This window comes from Diabrotica undecimpunctata, chromosome 10, assembly GCF_040954645.1.
Source record: "Diabrotica undecimpunctata isolate CICGRU chromosome 10, icDiaUnde3, whole genome shotgun sequence".
In the NCBI taxonomy this organism is placed as follows: domain Eukaryota; kingdom Metazoa; phylum Arthropoda; class Insecta; order Coleoptera; family Chrysomelidae; genus Diabrotica; species Diabrotica undecimpunctata.
The window spans coordinates 36,186,915-36,211,343 of record NC_092812.1 but is presented as its reverse complement, the minus strand read 5'-3'; the positions used below and the strand labels follow the sequence as shown (position 1 = coordinate 36,211,343).

The window sequence follows — 24,429 nt, the reverse complement described above, 5'->3', positions numbered from 1 at the left end:
CATTCGCTTGACTCTCGGATTAAAATTGACGCCAACATAGCCCATTAACGAAATTTGATAAAAATCCAATGGTCTACAGTTTTTTAGATTTTCCGGCAAAACGGTGCATAATTTTTAGCCACATGTTTAGATTTTTTAATCAGCAAGTCACCCTTAATTCAAATAATTCAAATTTTAAACAAAATATACATTTTTAATTTTCACGAAATTTTCAGCAAATACAGAGATCCAAGTGGAAATTTTTCTCACGAACCGTTAGATGTAGGAAATTTCTGAGTATGGCAGAAGAACAAGCGGCCAATTTTATGTAGGAAAAGCAGACCAAAATTGACGTCAATATAGCCGATTAACCAAATTTGATAAAAATCCAAGGGTACCCCCTTGGAAAATTTTTGCCAAATTTTACAAAAAAAAAATTTTGTTTAATATTTTGGTACATGCACTTGGTCCAGTTGATTCCAAACATGTATTTTTTTCTGATCCCCTAACCCCCGATTTCCGGAAAAGAGGAAAAATCGAATTAAAATATCTATAGTTTTTTCAATTTTCCGGCAAAACGGTGCATAATTTTTAGCCACATGTTGGGATTCTTTTAATCAGCAAGTCACCCTTTATCGAAATAATTTAAATTTTAAACAAAATATACACTTTTAATTTTCTCGATATTTTCAGCGAATACATACATCCAAGTGGAAATTTTTGTCACGAACCGTTAGATGTAGGAAAATTCTGAGGACGGCAGAAGAACGAGCAGCCAATTTTATGTAAGAAATGTCCATTTGCTTGACTCTCGGAGTAAAATTGACGCCAACATAGCCCATTAACGAAATTTGATAAAAATCCAATGGTCTACAGTTTTTTCGATTTTTCGGCAAAACGGTGCATAATTTTTAGCCACATGTTTAGATTTTTTTAATCAGCAAGTCACTCTTAATCGAAATAATTCAAATTTTAAACAAAATATACACTTTTAATTTTCTCGATATTTTCAGCGAATACATACATCCAAGTGGAAATTTTTCTCACGAACCGTAAGATGTAGGAAAATTCTGAGGACGCCAGAAGAACGAGCAGCCAATTTTATGTAAGAAATGTCCATTCGCTTGACTCTCGGATTAAAATTGACGCCAACATAGCCCATTAACAAAATTTGATACAAATACAATGGTCTACAGTTTTTTCGATTTTCCGGCAAAACGGTGCATAATTTTTAGCCACATGTTTAGATTTTTTTAATCAGCAAGTCACCCTTAATCGAAATAATTCAAATTTTAAACAAAATATACATTTTTAATTTTCACGAAATTTTCAGCAAATACACACATCCAAGTGGAAATTTTTCTCAGGAACTGTTAGATGTAGGAAAATTCCGAGTGTGGCAGTAGAACGAGCGGCCAATTTTATGTAGGAAATGTCTATTCGTTTGACTCTCAGACCAAAATTGACGTCAATATAGCCGATTAACCAAATTTGATAAAAATCCAAGGGTACCCCCTTGGAAAATTTTTGCCAAATTTAACAAAAAAAAAATTTTCTTTAATGTTTTGGTACATGCACTTGGTCCAGCTGATTCCAAACATGTATTTTTTTCTGATCCCTTAACCCCCGATTTCCGGAAAAGAGGAAAAATCGAATTAAAAGATCTACAGTTTTTTCAATTTTCCAGCAAAACGGTGCATAATTTTTAGCCACATGTTGGGATTTTTTTAATCAGCAAGTCACCCTTAATCGAAATAATTCAAATTTCAAACAAAATGTACACTTTTAATTTTTTCGAAATTTTCAGCGAATACATACATCCAAGTGGAAATTTTTCTCACGAACCGTTAGGTGTAGGAAAATTCTGAGGACGGCAGAAGAACGAGCAGCCAATTTTATGTAAGAAATGTCCATTCGCTTGACTCTCGGATTAAAATTGACGCCAACATAGCCCATTAACAAATTTTGATAAAAATCCAATGGTCTACAGTTTTTTTTCGATTTTCCGGCAAAATGGTGCATAATTTTTAGCCACATGTTTAAATTTTTTTAATCAGCAAGTCACCCTTAATCGAAATAATGCAAGTTTTAAACAAAATATGCATTTTTAATTTTCACGAAATTTTCAGCAAATACAGACATCCAAGTGGAAATTTTTCTCACGAACCGTTATATGTAGGAAAATTCTGAGTATGGCAGAAGAACGAGCGGCCAATTTTATGTAAGAAATGTCCATTCGCTTGACTGTCTGACCAAAAATTGACGCCAACATAGCCGATTAACGAAATTTGATAAAAACCCAATGGTTTACAGTTGTTTCGATTTTACGGCAAAACGGTGCATAATTTTTATCCACATGTTGGGATTTTTTTAATCAGCAAGATTAATCAAGAAGTACATTTATTGTATGTACGAAAGGCTTATGATAGCGTACCACATTATAAATTATGGGATGCGTTAGAGAAAACAAACATAAGCGTTGGAAATAATCTGTCAAGTGGATTCAAAATGAATAAAGGCCTTAAGCAGGGCTGCTGTCTCGCCCCGACATTATTTAAAATTTATTTAGAACAGGCTCTAAAACTGTGGAAGCGCAAATGTAGAAACGTGGGAATGCCGATTAACAACAATACCATCTACACTTTGTCATTTGCAGATGATCAACCAGTGATAGCACAAGATTATGAAGATATTGAGTATATCACTCGAAAATTAATCGAGGAGTATAAAAAATGGGGACTTGAAATCAATATTCAAAAAACCGAGTATACGTGCATCGGCGGGAAACAACAGGACCTCATATTGGAAAATGGAGAAGTTTTCAAACATTGCAACACATATAAATATTTAGGTATGATCATCACAGAAGAAGGCAACGTAGACGACACAATTGAGGAGAAAAACAACCAAGCAAGAAGAGCAATTTCCCTTCTCAATAGTATTCTTTGGGATCAATCAATCTCTAATAATAACAAGCACAAGATATATCATTAAAAGTATAATGACCTACAGTAGTAAAGTATGGCAAATAAAGGAAAGATACAAGAGAAAACTTGAGGCAACGGAAATGGATTTCTGGAGACGTTCAGCTGGAAAATCTAGACTAGAAAGAGTAACGAACAACAGAATAAGAGAAATTATGAAAGTATAACATACAATAGTAGACGATATTGGTACCCAACAACTCAGATGGTACGGTCATGTACAGAGAATGTCTGAAGAACGTCTCCCAAAACAAGTCTTAATGTGGACCCCTCACGGTAGAAAAAAAAAGAGGAAGACCCGCTTCAGTTGGAGAGAAGGCAATGATAGATAAATGAAACACAGAGACATAGAAGAAGAGTTATGGATGAATCGAGAGGAGTGGCAACTGGGTATCGGAAGACGTAGGAGAACGTTTTAAACCGATCTATATATATATATAAAACACGAGAATGTCTGGTAAAAAACAATATCGAATTAAAGCAAATATAAATATGGACAACCAAATATAAAAATTTAGATGGCTCGGTCACATAACGAGAATGAAAGAAGTATGAATTTTCAAAGAATCAAACACTGCGGCTGAAACACAAAAAAAGATCAAAAACGATTTGTTATTATTGAGATTAAATATGGAAAAAGCCTAACACAGGACAGAACGAAATTGACGAACATTAATAAAGACTTGTAAAACCTGAACTGTATATATACATATATATATATATATATATATATATATATATATATATATATATATATATATATATATAATGAATATTATTATATCTATTTTTATCGTAATTTTATAAAACTTACAATTTGTGTGTACTCGAAACATTTGAAACCGTTTCACTTATTATAAAAACAATAAATATTTTAACGACACAGTACATGGTGTATATGTGACAGTTGCTAATATAAGAGTAACTAGCAGACTCGTGTTTCTTAATCAAATTAAAGTCTTATGGTATTATCGACTGCATGACACAATTGGAAGATTTTATATTGCATTATAATTTCACACCCTGAATGCTGCAAACGTATGTTTTCAAGATTGTAAACTTGGTCTTATTATTAATTAAACTTTAGGCTTTTCGATCGTGAATGAATTATTAATTTTATATTGAAAGATTGCATGGAACCAAAGTATATATCTACAAGGAAACTAAATTTCTGTAGCTGGCTGTATACCATGTATCACAAAAAATTTATTTAAAAATTCATTTATAAGGGGTATAATATTAAAAACCCTATCGGGCTAAATCACAGAACGTTTTCGAAATTAATATTCCATCATCAGTGCTATCTGGATGTACATGCTTGAAGCCACCAAAAAAAAAAACCTTTTAAATGTTGTTAAATTAACTTTAAGTTACATATTTTAACTTTATAAAGTATTATTAATTTATTTATTTTATTATTTATTAATTTTATTATAAACAAAAAAAAACAAAAAAGGAACCACCAGAAGAAATTAAAAAACAACTTAAGGCTAAAATAAAAAATGTCAACTCAGAGCTACAGCCAGAAATAGGCAAATCAGAAATAAAGAATGCATTGAAAGAAATGAAAATCAACAAATCGCCTGGAAAATATGGAATAACTGCAGAAATGCTGAAATATGGTGGAAATGTGGTAATTAATACTCTACATTCCCTTTTTAACAAGATATTAAAAGAAAAAAAGAATCCCAAACAACTGGAAGGAGTCCGTAACCATTATTCTACACAAGAAAGGGGATAAAGCAGATATAAAAAAACTACCGTCTTATAACACCCCTCAATGTAATGTATAAACTACAAAAATAACCAAAAATTTAACCAATAGATTGACGACAAAATTCGACTGATACCAGACGAAAGAACAAGCTGATTTTAGAAAGGGATTCAACACAAGTGACCATTTACTAAGTATGAAAATACTTATAGAACGAGCAAATGAATACCACATTCCTCTATATATAGCGTTCATAGATTTCGAAAAGGCTTTCGACAGTGTCGAACATTAGGCAGTGAAAAGTTCTTTGATTAACAGCAGAATTGACGTAGCATTGACGTGAGACAGGGTGACACAATATCACCGAAACCTTTCAATCAGCTCTGGAAGATATTTTTAAAAAATTAGAATGGGAAGAAAAAGGTATAAAAATTTGTGGACAACGCTTGAATCATCTAAGGTACGCTGATGACATCGCATTGATAACCGATAAAAAAGAAGAGTTATTTGAAATGATGAAAGAACTGGACATAGAAGCTAGAAAGATAGGCCTTAATATGAATTACAGCAAGACCAAAATCATAACAAATACAGATGAAGACATCACAATAAGGATCGGACAAGATGAAATAGAACAAGTTCAGGATTATATATATATATACATATCTGGGTCAAACTATAAAACTTAACAAAGAAGAGAAAACAGCAGAGATAAAAAACGAGTTAGACTGGCATGGGCGGCATTTGGCTAAGCTACATTCTTAAAAACAAAAGATATCCACAGTATCTTAAGACCAAAGTATACAATCAATGCGTACTCCCTGTTCTCACTTATGGTTCCCAAACGTGGACATTTACAAAACCAAATATGGACAAAATCATAAAAACCCAAAGAGCAATGGAAAGACAAGTGTTGCACATAAGACTAATGGATAAAAAGAGAAACGACTGAATAAGAGAGAAAACAAAAGTGAGGGATGTTAGACAAGAAGTTGCAAAATTGAAAGAGATTTGCCAGACACAATATAAGACAAAAAGAAGACCGATGGAACAAAATTCTTATAACTTGGAGACCGTGGAAATATAAACGTAGTAGAGGAAGGCCCCAAATAAGATGGGCAGATGATATCAAGAAGCACGTGGGCTCTAGGTAGATGACTGTAGCGACAGACAGAGAAGAATGTAAAAGAATTGGGGAGGCCTATGTCCAAAGATGGACCGAAGAAGGCTAATTAGATAAATAGATAGATAAACTATTATGTTTAAAAAGGTAAAAGAAATAATTAGTTAGACTTACTCACAATCAATTTAATTTAACTAATCGGACGACCGGTTTCGCTTTCTATAATATGCAAAGCATCTTCAGGTCACGATACAAAGTTAAAATGCTGAAAATAATAATCCCATATTAGGGTGTTGTCCAATAAAGATAAAAACAAAGATAAAAACATAGGTAGGTGATATAAATTATATAAATTACAGTAATTATGCCAATATTACATGTCTGTGGCTTTATAAATGAATAAAAAGTTTAAGCAGACAAGGTACGACCCACAAATTGATAACATAGTCTATTAAACTGTATAAATAAACCAATAAATAAACATTACTTACATGCCGGTACTCTATTAGTTGCTGGTTGAAAGAACATGGTTCAAACTATCTTGGATTATAGATTGGATAGCTCAGGTCAACTATTGTAATTATTTAACAATAAACGGGGAAGTTCTTGAGGAGACAGATTGTATGATCTTCAAAGGATGTACAGATTGTGTGGGTGTGCAATAGTATAATCTTGTAGTTATCAAAATTTCTTTGATAAAGTTGTTGCAATATTCGGCAAATTATTGTAAAGTCCACAAATTTTTTGTTAAAATTAAATTAAGACACAATCACACACACAGAAACACACAGAAAACACTTAAAAAACGGGGGACGAAACAGACATTTAATTTAAAAGGAGTTGATTTTCAAAAGAAAGTTGATTTTCTTTTGAAAATCAACTCCTTTGAAAATCAACTCCTTTTAAATTAAATGTCTGTTTCGTCCCCCGTTTTTTAAGTGTTTTCTGTGTGTTTCTGTGTGTGTGATTGTGTCTTAATTTAATTTTAACAAAAAATTTGTGGACTTTACAATAATTTGCCGAATATTGCAACAACTTTATCAAAGAAATTTTGATAACTACAAGATTATACTATTGCACACCCACACAATCTGTACATCCTTTGAAGATCATACAATCTGTCTCCTCAAGAACTTCCCCGTTTATTGTTAAATAATTACAATAGTTGACCTGAGCTATCCAATCTATAATCCAAGATAGTTTGAACCATGTTCTTTCAACCAGCAACTAATAGAGTACCGGCATGTAAGTAATGTTTATTTATTGGTTTATTTATACAGTTTAATAGACTATGTTATCAATTTGTGGGTCGTACCTTGTCTGCTTAAACTTTTTATTCATTTATAAAGCCACAGACATGTAATATTGGCATAATTACTGTAATTTATATAATTTATATCACCTACCTATGTTTTTATCTTTGTTTTTATCTTTATTGGACAACACCCTAATATGGGATTATTATTTTCAGCATTTTAACTTTGTATCGTGACCTGAAGATGCTTTGCATATTATAGAAAGCGAAACCGGTCGTCCGATTAGTTAAATTAAATTGATTGTGAGTAAGTCTAACTAATTATTTCTTTTACCTTTTGAAATGGACTCACACAAGCAACACATTCATGATTTATTATGTTTAAGTTAAAACAGGAATAGATAACATGGCAAGGTAAGACTCCACAGGAGGTTGCTAATCCTGAGACGAAGTGTCTACTTCCATAAAAAAAATTCACCGTTGGATTTTTGGGGATCCAACTCGCATAAATGAATTTATCCTTTCCTTTGATTGTTACGTTGTCATCAATCTGTAGATCTTCTATGTCTTCTTCACTTGTAGATAGGTACTCCGTTTTCGCGAGGTTAATATCTAGGCCAACCTTGGTATATTCTTCTTGTAGTTTCTTTATCATGTATCTGAGTACGTCTTGGTCTTGTGCAATCACTACTTGATCGTCTGCAAAGCTTAACGTATATAGGTATTCGTTCCATATCGGTACTCCCATGCCTTCGGATTTTCTTTTCCATGTAGTCAAGGCTTTCTCTAAGTATATTTTGAATAGGATTGGGATGTGGAACAACCCTGCAGGAGCCCTTTTGTTGTGGTGAAGTCTTCTATGATTCTTGTTCCCATTTTAATGGACACTTTATTTTTCTTTATACAGAGCTTTTGTAGCTTCTATGAGTTTCGTCTGTATTTCTAATTTGTACATAGTTCTGACCTTAGAGTCATACGCCTTTCTCAGATCCACAAATGCCAAATGTATATTTCTATTTTTTGCTTTTTTCTTTTCCAACAGTTGTTCCAGTGTGTATATGTGGTCTATGCATGATCTTCCTGCCGTGAAGCCTGCCTGATCCTCCTCGATTTTGCCTTTTACCGCTTGCTCTATCTTTTCTCGCAGTATCTTCCCATATAATCTTCCTATTGATGATATTACGCTTATTTCTCTGTAGTCATCGTTTTCTGTCCCCTTTTTTAAATGTATATGTCATATATGCTTCCGTCCATTCCTTTTTGAGCTGTTTTCCATTTATGACTTTCTGAAATATCCATTGTATCATCCGATGTAATGTTTTTGATCCGTATTTTATAAGCTCAGGTGAGCTGCCTCCAGGTTCCGGTGCTTTCTTATTTTTGATTGCTTTTATGGCCGTTCTCATTTCCCTATCTGTTATTTATATTTCTTGTTGTGGGGATCTGCTTCGTCTTCGCCTGTTTTCTTTTCCAATGAATAGTGGTTTTTGTTCTGTTAATAGTTCCTTGTAGTAGTCCTTCCATTCTTTGTCCTGTATATTTTCCAATTTAATTTTTTCTTTTGAGTTTTGTTTCAATCCTTTCAGTACTTTCCATGACTCCGAAGTTCTTGTACCTTCTATGTATGTTTCAATATTTAAGCAGGTTTTTTCCCATTCTTCATTCTGTTGTTGGGTTATTTATTTTTTCGCCTCTCCATCTTTTTCTCTATATTCTTTATAAACTTCATCGTTGTTTGTAGTCAGACATTTTTTGTATACCTAGTTGCTTTTTTTCTTCAATTATTCTTTTTGTTGGTTCATTTATTTCATAATAGTGCTGTTTATTTGTTATATGTTCTTTTTCTCCAAGGGCTTCGAATGCTGCTTGCTTTATACTCGCCTTTATATGCTCGTATATTTCTTCGATGTTGCCGTATCTAAATCCTATTAATTTTTGGTCTAGACGTTGTTGGTATAGTTCTCTTATTGATTGTTCTTGGAGTAGTTCTATATTGTATTGTTTTTCTCTTATAGTGTTCAACGGTTCTTCTGTAGAGGGAGTCTTGTTATGTTTCCAATTAATGCCCATTTTTTCTGTCAGTAGTCTATGGTCCGCTCCATATTCTGCTCCTCTTCTGACTCGCACATCTTTGATGTTTATTGTGGTATCTTGTTTGATTATTATGTAGTCTATTGTCGATTTCAGCTTTCGTGATTCTTGCGTCCACGTATATTTACGAATATTTTTATGTCTGAAGAATCCGTTGGTGATTTTTAGGTTGTTTAGTTCGCATAATTCAATCAGACGTTCTCCGTTATCGTTTTGTTCATTCTCTCCAAATCTCTCCACTACTTTATCGTTTTCTTTCCTTCCGGTTCTGCTGTTAAGGTCTCCTGTTATAAATATCTTCACATCTTATTTTGAACATTTACTTATTTCCTTAATATTACATTAATTGTTACATTCATTACATATATTAATGTTTATATTTTTTGTTAGTTACTTATGGAATAAAAATAATTTTGTTATATTATCACTCAATACTCAATACTTATTTCTACTTAAAAAAATTGAATGTATTCCCGTAATTTGAAGAAAACTAAAAATATCTTGGAAAATATTATGTTTAGGTATAGGCAATACTATATACACATGAAAGTGTATCATAAATACAATATTTCTAAAAAATAAAATACAGGGTGATATATTAAAAAAAAAGGAGAAAATTTTAGTCAATGATTTCAATTAAACTTAATTTAAAAACTACAATATATTGTTTACGTTATTATATAAAATAAATAATTGTTTATGCATTAGGTACTTCTTTATGTACATGGTGTTGATGATTTCATAGGGGTTTCGAAATAAAAATGGTCATAGCTTGTTAAATACTCTGTAGTGTAATGCAAAGCCCAATATTATAAGAACAAGAGGGATATAAATATGAAAAAATATATAGGGTGTCCTATTTAAAAAAATGTATGTTTGCTATACTACGTAATTATTATTTCCAAGTATGGAAAATATCATTACCAACATTTTTTCTAAATAAGTTTTTTGGCTATCTTGTACCACAGTGGAATTATGGACCGTTGTCGCTCACCCTGTATATATAGGCATTGAAAGGTAAGTATTATAAAGGTAAGTGTAATAATACGTGTGGTACGAATATTTAAATTTTGTTGTTTGGTTCCAATATTTTAACAATTTGAAATGTTTTTCAATACCTACACTTTGATAGTTAATTTCTAGTCATTTGGCATACGGATAAACAAATAGAATAATTTTTTAACTAATTAATGGATCGATTTGAGGGGTTAAGGGTTTGTTAAAGACCAGAATACTCAACTTTGGGCAGAATAACTAATGCCGAGCTGGATATTTACAATATAGTTATAAACAAATAACATTTTTGCTTTATTTTGCAGTTTTTGAAGCAACAAATTAATTTTACAACGTTTAGAAATCGCCATTTTATAGCTTTCTTCATTTTTTAGAAGATAAAGTTTTGAAATTTTACCTTAAATATTAAACTTTTCAATGGTAAGCAAAAAATCGAAATAATGGCATATTTTACACTAAATTGTTAATAATTAAAAAAAGACGGAGAAATTTATGAGGAAAACATATAGGTTTTCCTTATTATAGGCCTATAATAACTAAAAAAATTGTCAGGTATCTGGATTAGTCACAGTCCCGAGAGAAATCTTATTTCCTCGGTCTATCAAAGCAAATCTTGCCTATAAGCTTTACAAATATAAAATATGATACTTATGGTATCACTGGATAAATTGTAACTAAAATAATATTAATCTTGAGTTAGTAACTGCATGGATTTTAAAATATATCCTGTGATTTTAAAGTTCTTGCTTGGCTTATCATTTTGTTTTGCTCCTTTTTTGGTTCATGGTGCTTCTAGCTCTCTAGCTCTTTTTTGGCTCTAATTATTTTTATTTATTAGCTCTTTTACTTCTTGACTAATTGCTTTGAATCTTTCTGAATCACTTTCTGAGGCTGTCTTCTCATCTATATTTTTTTTGTCTTTTAACGTGTTTTCAAATTCAAGGATATTTTCTTCTAGTTCCCCCAGAAAATTAATTTTTGGGAGTTACCTATTCCTTCACTGACTAGTCTTTTGAAAGTCCCCAACGTTGTCTTAATTTTACCATGTGCCTTTACCGTGTACTTTCAATAAAATGTTCTAATCTTAATTTTATTAGCCTTTCAAAGGATTTTGTCACACATGATAATAAAGAAATGGGTCTATAAGATGATGGAAGTTCTAAGTTTAAGTTAAATTTGAGGAAAGGGCATATGATAACAATTTTAAAGTATCGCAGTATTCTTGTTTTAACCACCAACTATTAAAGATTTGTAAGAGAACGTATTTGGCATTTGACGGCAATTTGTCCAATAACTTATAAGTAAAACCGTCTAAACCAGGGGCAGAATTTTTGCTTTTTTTAGTGCAAAATCTAGTTCTGAATGAGTAAAAGGTTTTTTAAAAATTTTCTGTATTCCTTCCAAAAACGTTACCAGAGGCAGATGAAGCTGAAAGTTGGTCTAGTATCTGTTTAATGAGATCTTTAAAAAGTTGAGGTTTTTTTTATACTGATAGTTATAGGAAATTGATCTGACGCTTGTTCATATTTTTGAGAGGGGTGTGATTTTGTTCAGACTATTTAAAAAATTTATCCAACTACTTTTTTTCTTTATTTTAAATAATCGTCTGGTTTGGGCTGCTATATTTTTCTAGTTTATGTAATTATTGCAGTTACTTTGCATTCAATACGCTTTCAAGGCTTCTGATCGTTTTTTTATTTTATTTGTACATCCCTCATCCCACCAATAAGGCCTTGGCGTTGAAGGAGTAAAAGGTTTTTTATGGGCATGGATTTGGAAACAGCTATATTATAGAGAGATAGTCTGAAAGAGTGGGCTGTCTTCTCATAGTTAGAAAGATTATTAGATGATAAAAATGTAGATAATTGTTTCTCTAAATCTGTCTGAAATAGCTTCCAGTCAGCGTGGCAATCGTTCCATTTTGCTGATGGATTGTTGGAACATTGTTATTTATGGATAGTTATTCAGAGTCCTTTCGTTTCTATTTGTAGCTCTATCGATACAATTGGGGGATCTGGCACTTAGGTCTTCCATTATTATTGATGGTTGATATATGTTCGGAGATTAAAATGCATCCAGGACTTGTCAGGTAAAGCCTATATTTTTATACCGTGAGTTACGGGTGTTTAATGTAGGGGGTGGAATTTCAAGTCGTAACCAATTCAAATACAGTCACTATGATTGTTGGTAAGTAATTTATTCTGTTATATACTTCCTTTTTGTATATATCTATATTGTAACTACAACAAAACAAGACAGTACTCAAATAACGTATATTATCGTTCACATATCATATATTTCAACTCACAATTTTCATATTTACAAAACATAAATGTCAATCAATAAATAGTAGTTATTTTAAATATTTTTATAAACCTTGTCTGTAAGGTATTAGTAGTTTCACTGGAAGCCGTCTTCAACATCAGAATTTTCGAATATTTTATCCTCGTTGTTGGTGTACATATCAGGTTTTTCACTTTGATGATTCTCTATCATTTCCGCCAATGATTGGAACAAGTGATAGGTACACGTTAAGGTCCCTTCACCAATCTTCTTAAATCCCTTGGCTAAAAAAACACTTTATATTATAAAACCGAGCAATATACAAAAAGTAATGCAGTTCTGTGTATTGAAATATAAATCGTGAATATCGATACAGTAAAAGAGAAAATAACCAGAATACCCGTCGAAAGTCATTGTTGAAGTCAATATTAGATATGTACCGAGAAATGGTACGAAACGATAATGAAAGAGAACTGTTGGAATATTGCTTAATGCACAACCTGATTGTAAGAAATACGATATAAAACCACAAAGAAATACTAGATTAGAATCGAGTAGGTCGGAAAAAATCAAATGTAGATCATAAATATACTGGTACGAAACGGAAATGGAAAAAAGTGATAAACGTGAGAGTTAGAAGAGGGCCAGGTATAGGAAATAATCATTACCTGTTGATTGCAAAGATAAAAGAAAAAAAGTATAAAAAGACAAACTGAAAAGCACCAAATTTGAGACTATTAAATTATATCAAAATCAATGTTTTTTCAATAATCTTTTTCTTATAGTTAAAAACCACAAAGAATCTTCAAAATTTATCCAGAAAATCTTTTTAATATAAAAAAGTACTATACAAAATATCAGCACAATCCATAAACTAGTTTTCGCAAAATAATTTTGCAACCTAAATTAAAAAAAAAAGTTATTAATTTTTAAAATTATGCAGAGCCAGCAAAAAAGTTTTAAATTCTTCAAAAAAAATTTACATATTTATAAAAGGGCACTCAAGATTTCAAATAAAGTTCGAATCAGTAAAAGCCGCTGAATGAATGATCTTCCCGACCTAAAACCTTGTTCTTGTGGTAAAGTCTTTATTTTATAATTTAATTAGCTTCTAGTTGACCAATTTTGATCATTTTTTTTAACTCGAATCGAAGTAATATGATACTTATGGAAGTGTGTAATTATTTATTTTCCATATTTTTATGTATACATGAATATTCTCCTGCAAAATTACGACACTTTTGCTTTTTTTCTCTCGTTAAGGTTACAATATTAATGTTAACTGTAGTATTTTTTATCAATTAATCTAAATACATTCACTTATAAATTTTAATTGTAATTCAATTATTTAATATAATAATTTAATTCAATGTACTTATTAAATCATTTTTTAAATTATTTAAATGCAAAAAAATTAAATATTCATTTAATTTTATTTGCGTTAAATACAAATATAAAAAAAAATATCCCTCTTATATAGATAAAATCACAACTCATTAAATTCACCAGAAAAACACTCTCCACTGCTGCTAAAATCTTAGTGAATAACCACCCTCTCCCAGTCGTCGATCACCGCAAAATTCTAGGACTAATATTCGACTCCCGACTTTCTTGGAAACAACATATTCAGGAAACTAGAGCAGAGTGCCTAAAACGTTTAAATATTATCAAAACACTTTCCCACTACCAATGGGGCGCTAGCGAATGTACACTATTAAAAGTATATAGGTCTCTTATTCGCTCTAAACTCGATTACGGCAGCTTTATATATATGTCAGCATCCAAAACATCCTTACAAACCCTTAATTCAGTGCATAATACTGCTATCCGCCTCTGTTTAGGAGCTTTTCGTAGCAGTCCAGCTGAGAGCCTCTACCGCGAAGCCAACGAACCCCCTCTTTGGCTTAGGCGCCAATATCTCCTCCTTTCTTACTAACCCTCTCCCGATCCCGCAGAATTCTCCTTGGACCAAAACTTTACCAAAATTTAATGTGTCACTTACAAAGTTTAGTAAGGCAGAAACCAACCAGGATTTGATTAGGAAATCCTTACTAGAAATTCTTAATTTTAAGAAATTCGATCGGGTACTCTACACTGACGCATCAAAGAGCGAAACGGGGGTTGGTTGTGCGGTTACCACTACGGAAACAGTCGTTAGCTCATGTCAAATACCTGCCAAATGCAGCGTTCACACTGGTGAACTGTATGCTATTTACCAAGCCTTCAAACTCTGTACAGCACCCAATCAACATATTGCCATCTGTACAGACTCCCTTGCCTCTATCCAGTCCATCGATAATCTATTTACTAATCACCCTCTTGTAGAAAAAATCCATGACACTTACCAAAATCTTATCATCCACGACATCCATATCACTATCATATGGATTCCCTCCCACATCGGTATTATGGGTATCGACAACGCCGATCGCTTTGCCAAAGAAGCTACTGTATCCAAATGTACACCACATAATATACAAATTGCCAGTGACCTAAAAACTAGTATAAAGAAACTCGTACGAAATTACTGGCAGAATCATTGGAAACAATCCACTACATTTTTACACCAAATAGATCAGACGATTGAGCGGTTCGTTATCCCTGGTATAACTAGAAATGAGATGGTTGTTGCTAGAAGATTGCGTATCGGTCACACCAGATTTACACATGGTCACCTAATGAATTCTACACCTAAGCCAATCTGTCACTATTGCTAATCTCCACTAAGCGTTCTACACATAATTGTGGACTGCCCTCATTACAGTAAACGACGGCAAGAACTGGACATGAAGGGCGACATCACAGATATATTATCGAACCAGAGCCAAGTCATCACAGCTATCCAGTTCCTGAAGCTAGAAAACTTACTAAATAATATATAACTATAGTATATTATAATATGTAATTGTACCTTATATATCATTGTATCCACGGTGCCTCGTACTAATGGCCGAAGCTGTCGCAAGCACGTTAAATTAAATAAAAAAATAATAAATAAATAAATTAATTAAATAATTTTATAAGACACAACTGTAAAATATATTCTAATCGAAGCTTTTTATTAATATCCTGTATTTCGTCAGACGATTCATCTTTTCATTAACATTGTTGGGAATCATAGCATTCAATTTGTTTATTAGCTTAAAAATTGTACAGTTGTTTAAAAAGCTCCCTAGGCTTTCCTATTCAATGAATTTCAATAATTCAAATGTTATTTGAAACCTTGACTGCCCTTTTATATTTAAAACAATTTTCAGGAATTTTAAAACTTTTGAAAGTTAATAACTTTTTTTCAAAAATGTATACTGGAAAATTATTTTACGTAAACTACTTAATCGATTGTGCTGAAATGTTGTGTAGTGTTTTTTATATTAAAAAGATCTGGATAAATTTTAAAGGTTCCATGTGCAGTTAAATACCTGAAAAAGGTTATTGAGAAAACAGTGTTTCAATTTGTAATCAATTTTATATTGTAATAAATTTAGTTGCAAAACTTTTTTTCTAAAATTTTTTCTAAAATGTATAGCTGTCGAGATATAGAAACGAAAAGGAGAAAAAAAAATTGAAATTTTCCAATTTTTTTCACAAATTGTTTAATAAAAAATCTAGCCCACCTTTTGAAGCCCGCATAGTGAAATTGTCATTTCTAATAATATTTGGAAGTGATTAAAGCAATAAAGTAGGATCATATACGATTTAATAAATCGAAAACATATATCGCCTGGTATATAAGAAAATAAGTGTAGAAAACTAAGCAAATATAAAGAAATAACTTCAATAACGAATAAAAAATAGAAATTCTTACCAGAAGGAACTACATCGTTGTTTATCAAAACGCTATGTTTGGATAACGCTCCTATTAGTCTTTTTAACATATTTTCTTGGTTTTCTTTCCCAACCGGTTGAAGTTTCAATAAAAACTTTAGTAGATATTCAATCAAATAGCATTCTTCCTATAAAACAGATAAAAATTCCATCAAAATTTATTACGACAGATTTTATATAATACGTAAATATCCCTCTAGCGGTTGTTCTTTATCTCCAATTAATATACATTTTAAACCAATTTTAAATTGTTAAAAAATCTTAGCAATGACCCTACAACTTAATAATGACCCTTAAAAATAATATGTAAACAGAAACACGTTGGACAAACAACAAAAACTGGAATTTTATTAATGATAATTGGTAAAGCAGCTGGCTTAGATGTCATTGGTATGACACAAATCCAGAGTAATGAAACTATTGAAGACAGGTAAACTGTCAATCGAAGCCAAAAAACTTGACTTTGGTTGACAGTGAAGTGAAACTTTCCCTATTGGTGTCCTAGATCCTAAGGATACCAATCACCTTATACGGCAGAGGATGAGAGAGACGAAATAACTGCTGCGAAGTACAGAACTCTGAGTACTTACTGTTTTACATTATATTTGAGATTGGACTTTACTTTTTTGCACAGCACAGCAACCAGTGAAAAGGCCACACAAGATATAAATAAATGATCCGGACACAAAAAATAAGTAAGTAATTTAAATAACAATTCAAATTTTTCTAAAGAAGAGGATTTAATTAACTGATGAAACATTAATTAAAACTGATTATTGCTAAACTCTTACCATAGACAGTTTCTGAATGCACAGTTCGGGCTCTTTATAATGCACCACAATATTTTCAAAATCCTCCATTTTGATTATGGGAACTTTTAAACTTTCTATCCAGTCAAAAAGTAAAACACCTAATATACTGATATCCGTTTCAACCCTTAGTCTAGCCCAACCTATCTGCGACGAATTAATTTGATGTTGGTACTCTTTAATTTTCTTCTTCGTAACACCTGTTAATGAGTCAGGATCACAAATTAAGGCATTTACAACAAGGCTAACGTCTTGTATCACCGTGTCTTCGTCACCTTGCTCCTGCGCAAAAGATTTTTGTGTTTCCAATTCTTGAAAACACCTATTTTCTAACAAAAGCTCTTCACTCATTTCATCGCCATCTAACGTGCTAAGCTCTGAAAAAGAATCAGTTACGTCACCCATCTCCGAAGGGTTGGGACTGGAAGGGGATGATATGTCATCAGTTGGTGACTGGACTAAGTCACTGTTAAGGAATACTTCTGAAATCAAGCAAATCAATTAGTTGAATCGCCAAAAATATCATGCCAAATAATGATATTCGCCAAAAAAATTACCGAAATGTTAATCAATTATTTTGCGATACCCTACAAGAATTTCGTTTTTGAAAAATTACTGTAGAGTGCTCTGTACACGATAACCAATGACCTGGAATTTTTTTGACTGTTTTTTTTTAATTAGCAAGGAAACTAAATTCCTGTAGTTGGCTGTATAACGTGTATCGCAAAAAATGTATTTAAAAATTCCTTTATAAAAGGTATAATAATAAAAACCCTAACTTTGAGAATAACTATTCCACCATCAGTGCTATCCTAAAAAGTATCACCACTTTACACAAATTTAATTAAATCAAATGTGAAAGTGAAAATTTTGACCAAGGTTATTACAAAAAGTGTGGTAAATACTTACTGGATATACATGTTTAGTATACGATACAGTAGTTTAGTAGGATATACAACTTTGAGTTACAATTTTGATAATTAAAATTTAGGACGAATCTCTAACGCAAAAAAGGTAAAGCAAGCAAAGAAGATAAATTCGAGGTGGACAGACTACGAAACCCTGAGATAGTTAGAAAATTTGAACATAAACTTGAAGGGACAGAATGGTATGACACGGGATGCAGACAGGCAACTGAAAAAAAGAATCAGGCGTATGGGAAACTCCAAAACAGAAGGACAAGACAAAATCAAGAGGAGTACAAACAGATGAGACAAGCAGAGAAAAAGATACTAAAACAAAATAAAAAACGACATAATTTAGAAAACCAGCTACAGGAACTAGAAAGGCTCAATTCACAAAGCGAAGCGCGAAAATTTTATAAAAATGTGAACCACAACAGAAAAGAATTTAAACCTAGAATAATCATAATAAAAAGGAATTTACAAATGCTTCAAAGGAGATCTGTCATTTGGATGATGTCGTGCCAGTTCAAAGAACTCCGGGAGCAATTGGGAGGTGTAGTGACTGTGGATGGAAAAAGAATCGAAAGTCGAAAAATTTTTGTTCGATTTGTAAAAAGTATCTTTGTTTGGAACATGTAAATCCAATTTGCAATGACTGTAACAATATTTCGGCTTAATTTTATTATATTTTTTGACATCTCTTATATTTTTTTATGATGTCTTAGTCAAATAATGTTTTATTTTTGTTTAAGATAGTTCTTGAAGACTGATATGTTATGTTCTAATTTTAAATTAATTGTAATTTGTTTAGTAAAAAAGCGAATAAATCAAACTATTACAAAAATTGTGGATGTAGATTTTAAATCGGCCTATGATAGTGTCCTAAGGAATAAATTGTATAAAGGCATGGATGAATTCCACATCCCCGACAAAATGATTAGATTGGTTAAGGCTACAATGCGTAAAGTTGTTTGCAAAGTCGAAATCCAGGGCGAACAATCACAGGCATTTAAAACGCATGTTGGGCTGCGACAGGGAGATGCGCTGGCGTGTCTCCTTTTCAACATAGCTCTGGAAAAGGCGGTCAGGGATGCACAAATAGACAACAGAGGAAACATTTTTAATAAATCATCCCAAATTTTAGCATATGCAGATGATGTTGACCTAGTTGCCCGCACAACACGCAAGCTAGAAGAAATGTATACCATCTTGTCAAATGCCCCAAAAAATATGGGCCTGCAAGTAAATGAGGAGAAAACTAAGATAATGATATCAACACCCAACAATAGAGCCAGAAACATCGGCCACCAATTCACGGTTGATAATTCTACCTTTGAAGTGGTGGACAAATTCACATACTTAGGCTCCCTGATCACCAAGGAGAACGTCATGATGAAAGAAATCAAGCGAAGAATAATCCTAGCAAACGAATGCTATTTTGGACTGAGTAGACATATGAGAAGCAGAAACTTAAGCCAAATTAAGCCAAAAAAACAAAAATAACCATATACAAAACCCTTATACAACCAGTGTTGACATACGGATCGGAGACATGGACCATTTCCAAGGCAGATGAAAACCTCCTGCTTTTCCTAAGAAAATAGTGTTTGGAGAAGGAGGTACAACTACGAGATATATCACAGATATAAACATATATTTGGTGGTAAAGACGCAGTATCTCTTATAAAAATAGGAAGACTAAGATGGGCAGAACATCTGGCAAGATCACAGCAGAACAACCCTCCTAGAAGAATCCTTATGTCACAACCTGTAGGAAGTAGAAGTAAAACGAATAACGAAAGAGCAAACGAATTAGGTAAACACTCAAAATATTAACTTTTTTAATCAAAATTCCTAAATGTCCTTGATTTCAATACGACCAATCACAGTCCGTAAAATCCGTCCGTAACACAAGTCTAGTGCAAACTCAAATCATGCTCAATACTCATGCATCCTGTGTTCTCTATAATCGAGTCTGCAGCTTTTAATCTTTAGTTCAAAAAAAGATTTATTCTGGTGGCTTTATTCAAATTATAAAATGTAATTTTGGACACGACTATGAAACAAAATCGAAACATTCCCACATCACAAAAATGTTGATATTTGCAGTTTTATAATCTGTTGTGCAAAATATTTAACTGTTGGCATAACAGCGAGAGTGCGTGAGTCACCAGATACTTGAAATAATTATCGGATGTTTTAATTGATAAGAACTCAGCAAAATACAAAAAGTTTTATCCGTCTATAGATATATTTATGTGACATAATTTACGGATTTTTTAAAAGCGTATATATTATGTAAATAGTGCCTCTAAAGATATTATAATAAATGTATAAAGTGAGAAATAGTTTTAAAAATGTAAAGTCTATACTTTGTTTAATTTTTACTTCTTAATCTTCTTTCTTTGCCGTATTAAATAAAGTTTACTTGATTCGGTATTGTATTTTTGGCGAATAGGTATTTTTCTTAAAATCGGACTTACGATCGGAATTTGAACTTGATATACTACTTATACTGTAAGAACTCGCGTGCCTATTTAAATTCCCATGAATTTTGGCTGATAAAAAGTCCACCGTGTATGGTATATTCGATGGTGGAAACTCATCTACCCAACAAGCACATAATTTCAATATTCTTTCACATAGGCAATGGATAATCTAAAACAAAAAAATTTTTAGTAAAACAGAAAAAACATCCCTAAGTATAGTCCCGGTAGTATACAGGGTGTTTCAAAAAGGTACTTCATAAATTAAATCATGCATTCCGGGGACAAAAATAAATTGAGTGAATTAAACTTACCTTAGTACAAATGCCATAAAATTCATTTGATTTGAACGTACTCAAAAGTTTGGAGGGATTTAGGGCTGCAAACCCCCCTTAAAATTTTTCTGTGCACTAAGATTTTGTTGTTTCTTTTGTATGAAAAATGCTTTCAGAACAAAAAAGTAACGTGTCCATTTTTATTACAAAATGTCAAGTAGTTTAGGAGATAATGCAAAAAAAAATTATTTTGTAACTTCAAAGGGCTGTAACTTTTTTTGTGTACACTTTTTTACTAAGGTAAGTTGGATTCAATCAATGTATTTTTGTCCCCGGAATGTGTGATTTAATTTATGAAAAATGAAAATGAATTCAAATGAAAATTGAATAAAAAATAATTTTAAAGCTCTACCAGTGTTCTTCCTTTTTTTTTGTTTAACCAAAGTATGTATTCGTGTCATCTCTGACTCGTTTATAGTGGTTGTATGCCTGTTATGTTTGTTATGTTCGGCATCGTAAAAAGACTTTCATTTTTTCTTCACATTTTGTCTTCACCTCCTCTCTAAACCATGAGGTTTTCTTTTTTGATACTTTAGTGTTCTTTATTTTCCTTTTTCCAAGTGTTTCTGCTACTGCGTTAATTATGTTATTTTTGAGTTTTCCCAGCTGTCTTTGATGTCATCGTTCTCCAACATTTCATTCCCTGCAATCTTCTCTGACGCAGGGAATTTTTTTCGCATAAATATTGCATGGATTCCGTATTTAGTCCTTCGAATCAGATTTTTGTTTGTGTTTGTGTTTGCAGGCGTACCACCCGCCTCTCTCCTGGGTGGTACATCTGCTGAGTTGAGACATCCTACGTCAAGTATTTTTGATGAACGTATACCTCTGTTGGTTTTAACATAATCTATCATTGATCTTTGTCCACGGGTGTTATTGAATGTATATTTGTGCTGGTCTTTGGGGTCAAAAAATGTGCTGTTTATTCTGAGTTCATCATCTCTGTAAAAAAGTTTATTATCAGTTCTCTAACCTTCGTTTTTAACTCTTTATATTGATAGACTAAATAATTCAATATCCTTCTGAAATAAAAAGAATATACTAATTTAAGTTGAGTATTTTTATTTTAAAATATTTGTATGAAATAAAATAAATTAAATAAAATAATTAAAATAAACAAGAGTTTATTTTAGAAATGTAAATTTTTAAAAAATAGTGATAATCAAAATGAAGGTCCAGGTCTCCATACCTGGACAGTGTCTTTCACAGGTATTTTATTTCCATTACTTGTTCAATACTGATGCCATCAATTTGTATTTTACATCTAGTGGGTTCTTTGTTGACTACTATTGTTTTAGTTTGCTGAGATGAGATTGTCATATTAAATTCTTTTCTTCTTCTTGATGTGCCTATCCGGTACGAATGTTGGCGATCATCATGGCAATCTTTATCTTATCTGAGCAGCGCGGAAAAGCTGCACAGATATTGTATTGAACCAGATTCTGAGGTTCTTTAACCAAGACGTTCTTCTTCTTCCTGGACCTCGTTTTCCAAATATTTTTCCTTGCAGGATGGCTTGAAGAAGAGTATATCTGGATTCATTTCGCATAATATGTCCGAAGAACTGTAACTTTCGAGATTTGATGGTGGTCAGTACCTCTCGGTTCTTATTCATTCTTCTGAGGACCTCCTCATTTGTGACTCGGTCAGTCCACGGGATCTTAAGCATTCTAAGATATAGCCACATCTCAAATACTTCCAGTTTTCTGTACATATCTTCGTTCAAGGTCCACGATTCAACACCATAAAAAAAGGACAGAGAAGAATAAATTCTTTTGCTCCTATGTTAAATCTGTGGACCAGTTTTTGCAGACTATCTTCATCTTGGGCTATCAATATTGCGTCGTCTGCGTAACAAATTATTTTTATTTCTTTGATTCCCATTTTGTATCCTCTTCCTTTGTTAACGCTTTTGATGATTTCATCCATGATCAAATTGAAGAGCGTGGAGCTTAATAAATCCCCTTGTCTTATTCTGCTGCCTATTTCTATAGGTTCTGTAAGTTGTCCATCTATTCAGACTTCCATTTTGTTGTTTTGGTAGATGGTTTCGATAGTTTTTATAATATTTAGGGGAACTCATCTATTATACAGAAGATGGATGACATCTTTGAGTCTTACTCTATCAAACACTTTCTTTGGGTCAATTAGACAGAGAAATGCTGGTTTATTATACTCTAGTGATTTCTCACTAATTTGTTTTATAACGAATATTGCAAGGTCCGACCAGTGAGTGATCGTCGCCGGTGCTGAAATGCGGGTTAGCTGTTAGATATATAGATCTTTTGTTACTGTTTACATTCCCAAATCTCAAAACGATCTGATTAGCTATTCTTTTTTCTAAAACGTCTGCTTCATTGGTGTCTTGTTGTACAAGGCAAAAACCCTGTATAAACAAAGATATATTTATAACTATTTAAATGGGAATAAGCCATTTAAATAAGAATAAGAAAATAGCTTCAGAACAATATAAAGATATATTTACAATCTAAACACTATTTAACTTTTTTTTGTTTTTATAGAGAAACAAATAATAGATTTATATAAATCACTTTCAAAAATACTTAGCAAATGTAATAAAACAGAGAGTAGCACTTAACTAACAACGGACATGCATTGAGCTACTTCATTATTGAGAACAAATTAAAAATCACGAACACGTTCTTTATGCAGACAGAAATTCACAAATACACATTGAGTGCTGGTGAATGGAGATCGATAATATACTACATAATAGTAAATGAAAAATTGCAAAGGCAAATAGAAGACTTCTAAATCGTTGTTGTAAACGTTCTTACCTTTGGAATAAACTTAAAATTTCGTTCATCATATCCATGTAAGACAATTTTTTGTCTTCTTAAAAATCTATGGAGCGTAAATTCATTCATATGCTTGTCCTTACCTACAAGATCTCTGAAAAAATAATATGGTTTCAGTAATACTAATAAATATATAAAAGTTATTAAAGTTACATTTAAGAAGAATCGTAATTCAAGTTACACGTTATTCAATATCGTCATAAATGAAGTCCTAGGGAATTTAAGGCCCTGTATACATGAGGGTGTTAGACGCCTCGTTTTAAGTACCAAGGAACAAATGGTATCGTTCACATGTAAGCGTGCGTTTAGAACCAACTTCGTCAAAAAGCGTGGCGCTCATAGAATATACTTCAAACGAAAATTTCTAGTTACTAGGAGAGGTATGTGATCGTACACATGTTCACAATCAAGCGCGCTTTGGCCCTATTGACATCTCATGTACAAAAGAGAAGATGCATTTGGGACATGGAATACGACGAATACAAGAAAGGAGTTTTACCCACTGCGCCATTACACAACGTAGACTTAATGGTTTTCTTCCAATTATCTTAATTTTCTTTTTTGCGTCGTCCTCTTGAAGAAACTGAAACAGTCTCTATAATTTTTACTCATGATTAAATATTTTAGGCACAATAACTACTCCCAAATCTCACAACAGTTCCTCTTAAAAGTACTTCAATACCCAGCACTTCGTTTGCCGCTTTGTTTGTGAATACATTTCTAGTGGGGTCCATTCTGCGTTTATTTGTAGCATACTCTGTAGCCTATTCTGATATAGTGTTCAAATACTTAATTGTTGTAGAAGTT

General features: G+C 32.3%; 2 protein-coding genes across 3 annotated transcripts in view; both read right to left on the bottom strand.

Annotated features, from left to right (window-relative positions):
* The window catches only part of HisCl1 (Histamine-gated chloride channel subunit 1), a 33,885-nt gene extending 30,023 nt beyond the window's left edge, over positions 1 to 3,862 (bottom strand). The window contains exon 1 of the mRNA XM_072546605.1: positions 3,778 to 3,862. Within this exon, the coding sequence (XP_072402706.1) occupies positions 3,778 to 3,854 (77 nt within the window). The 5' untranslated portion in view covers positions 3,855 to 3,862. The remainder of the gene's footprint in view (positions 1 to 3,777) is intronic.
* An 8,574-nt stretch (positions 3,863 to 12,436) lies between these two features.
* LOC140452140 (uncharacterized) overlaps positions 12,437 to 24,429 on the bottom strand; it is a 58,329-nt gene continuing 46,336 nt past the window's right edge. The window contains exons 6-10 of one of the 2 annotated variants that reach the window (XM_072546230.1): positions 23,602 to 23,716; positions 20,466 to 20,640; positions 17,060 to 17,559; positions 16,249 to 16,396; positions 12,437 to 12,727 (exon numbers count right to left, since the gene is read on the bottom strand). In XM_072546230.1, the coding sequence (XP_072402331.1) occupies positions 12,561 to 12,727; positions 16,249 to 16,396; positions 17,060 to 17,559; positions 20,466 to 20,640; positions 23,602 to 23,716 (1,105 nt within the window). In that variant the 3' untranslated portion in view covers positions 12,437 to 12,560. The remainder of the gene's footprint in view (positions 12,728 to 16,248; positions 16,397 to 17,059; positions 17,560 to 20,465; positions 20,641 to 23,601; positions 23,717 to 24,429) is intronic. The other variant, XM_072546232.1, reaches the window with a different exon arrangement.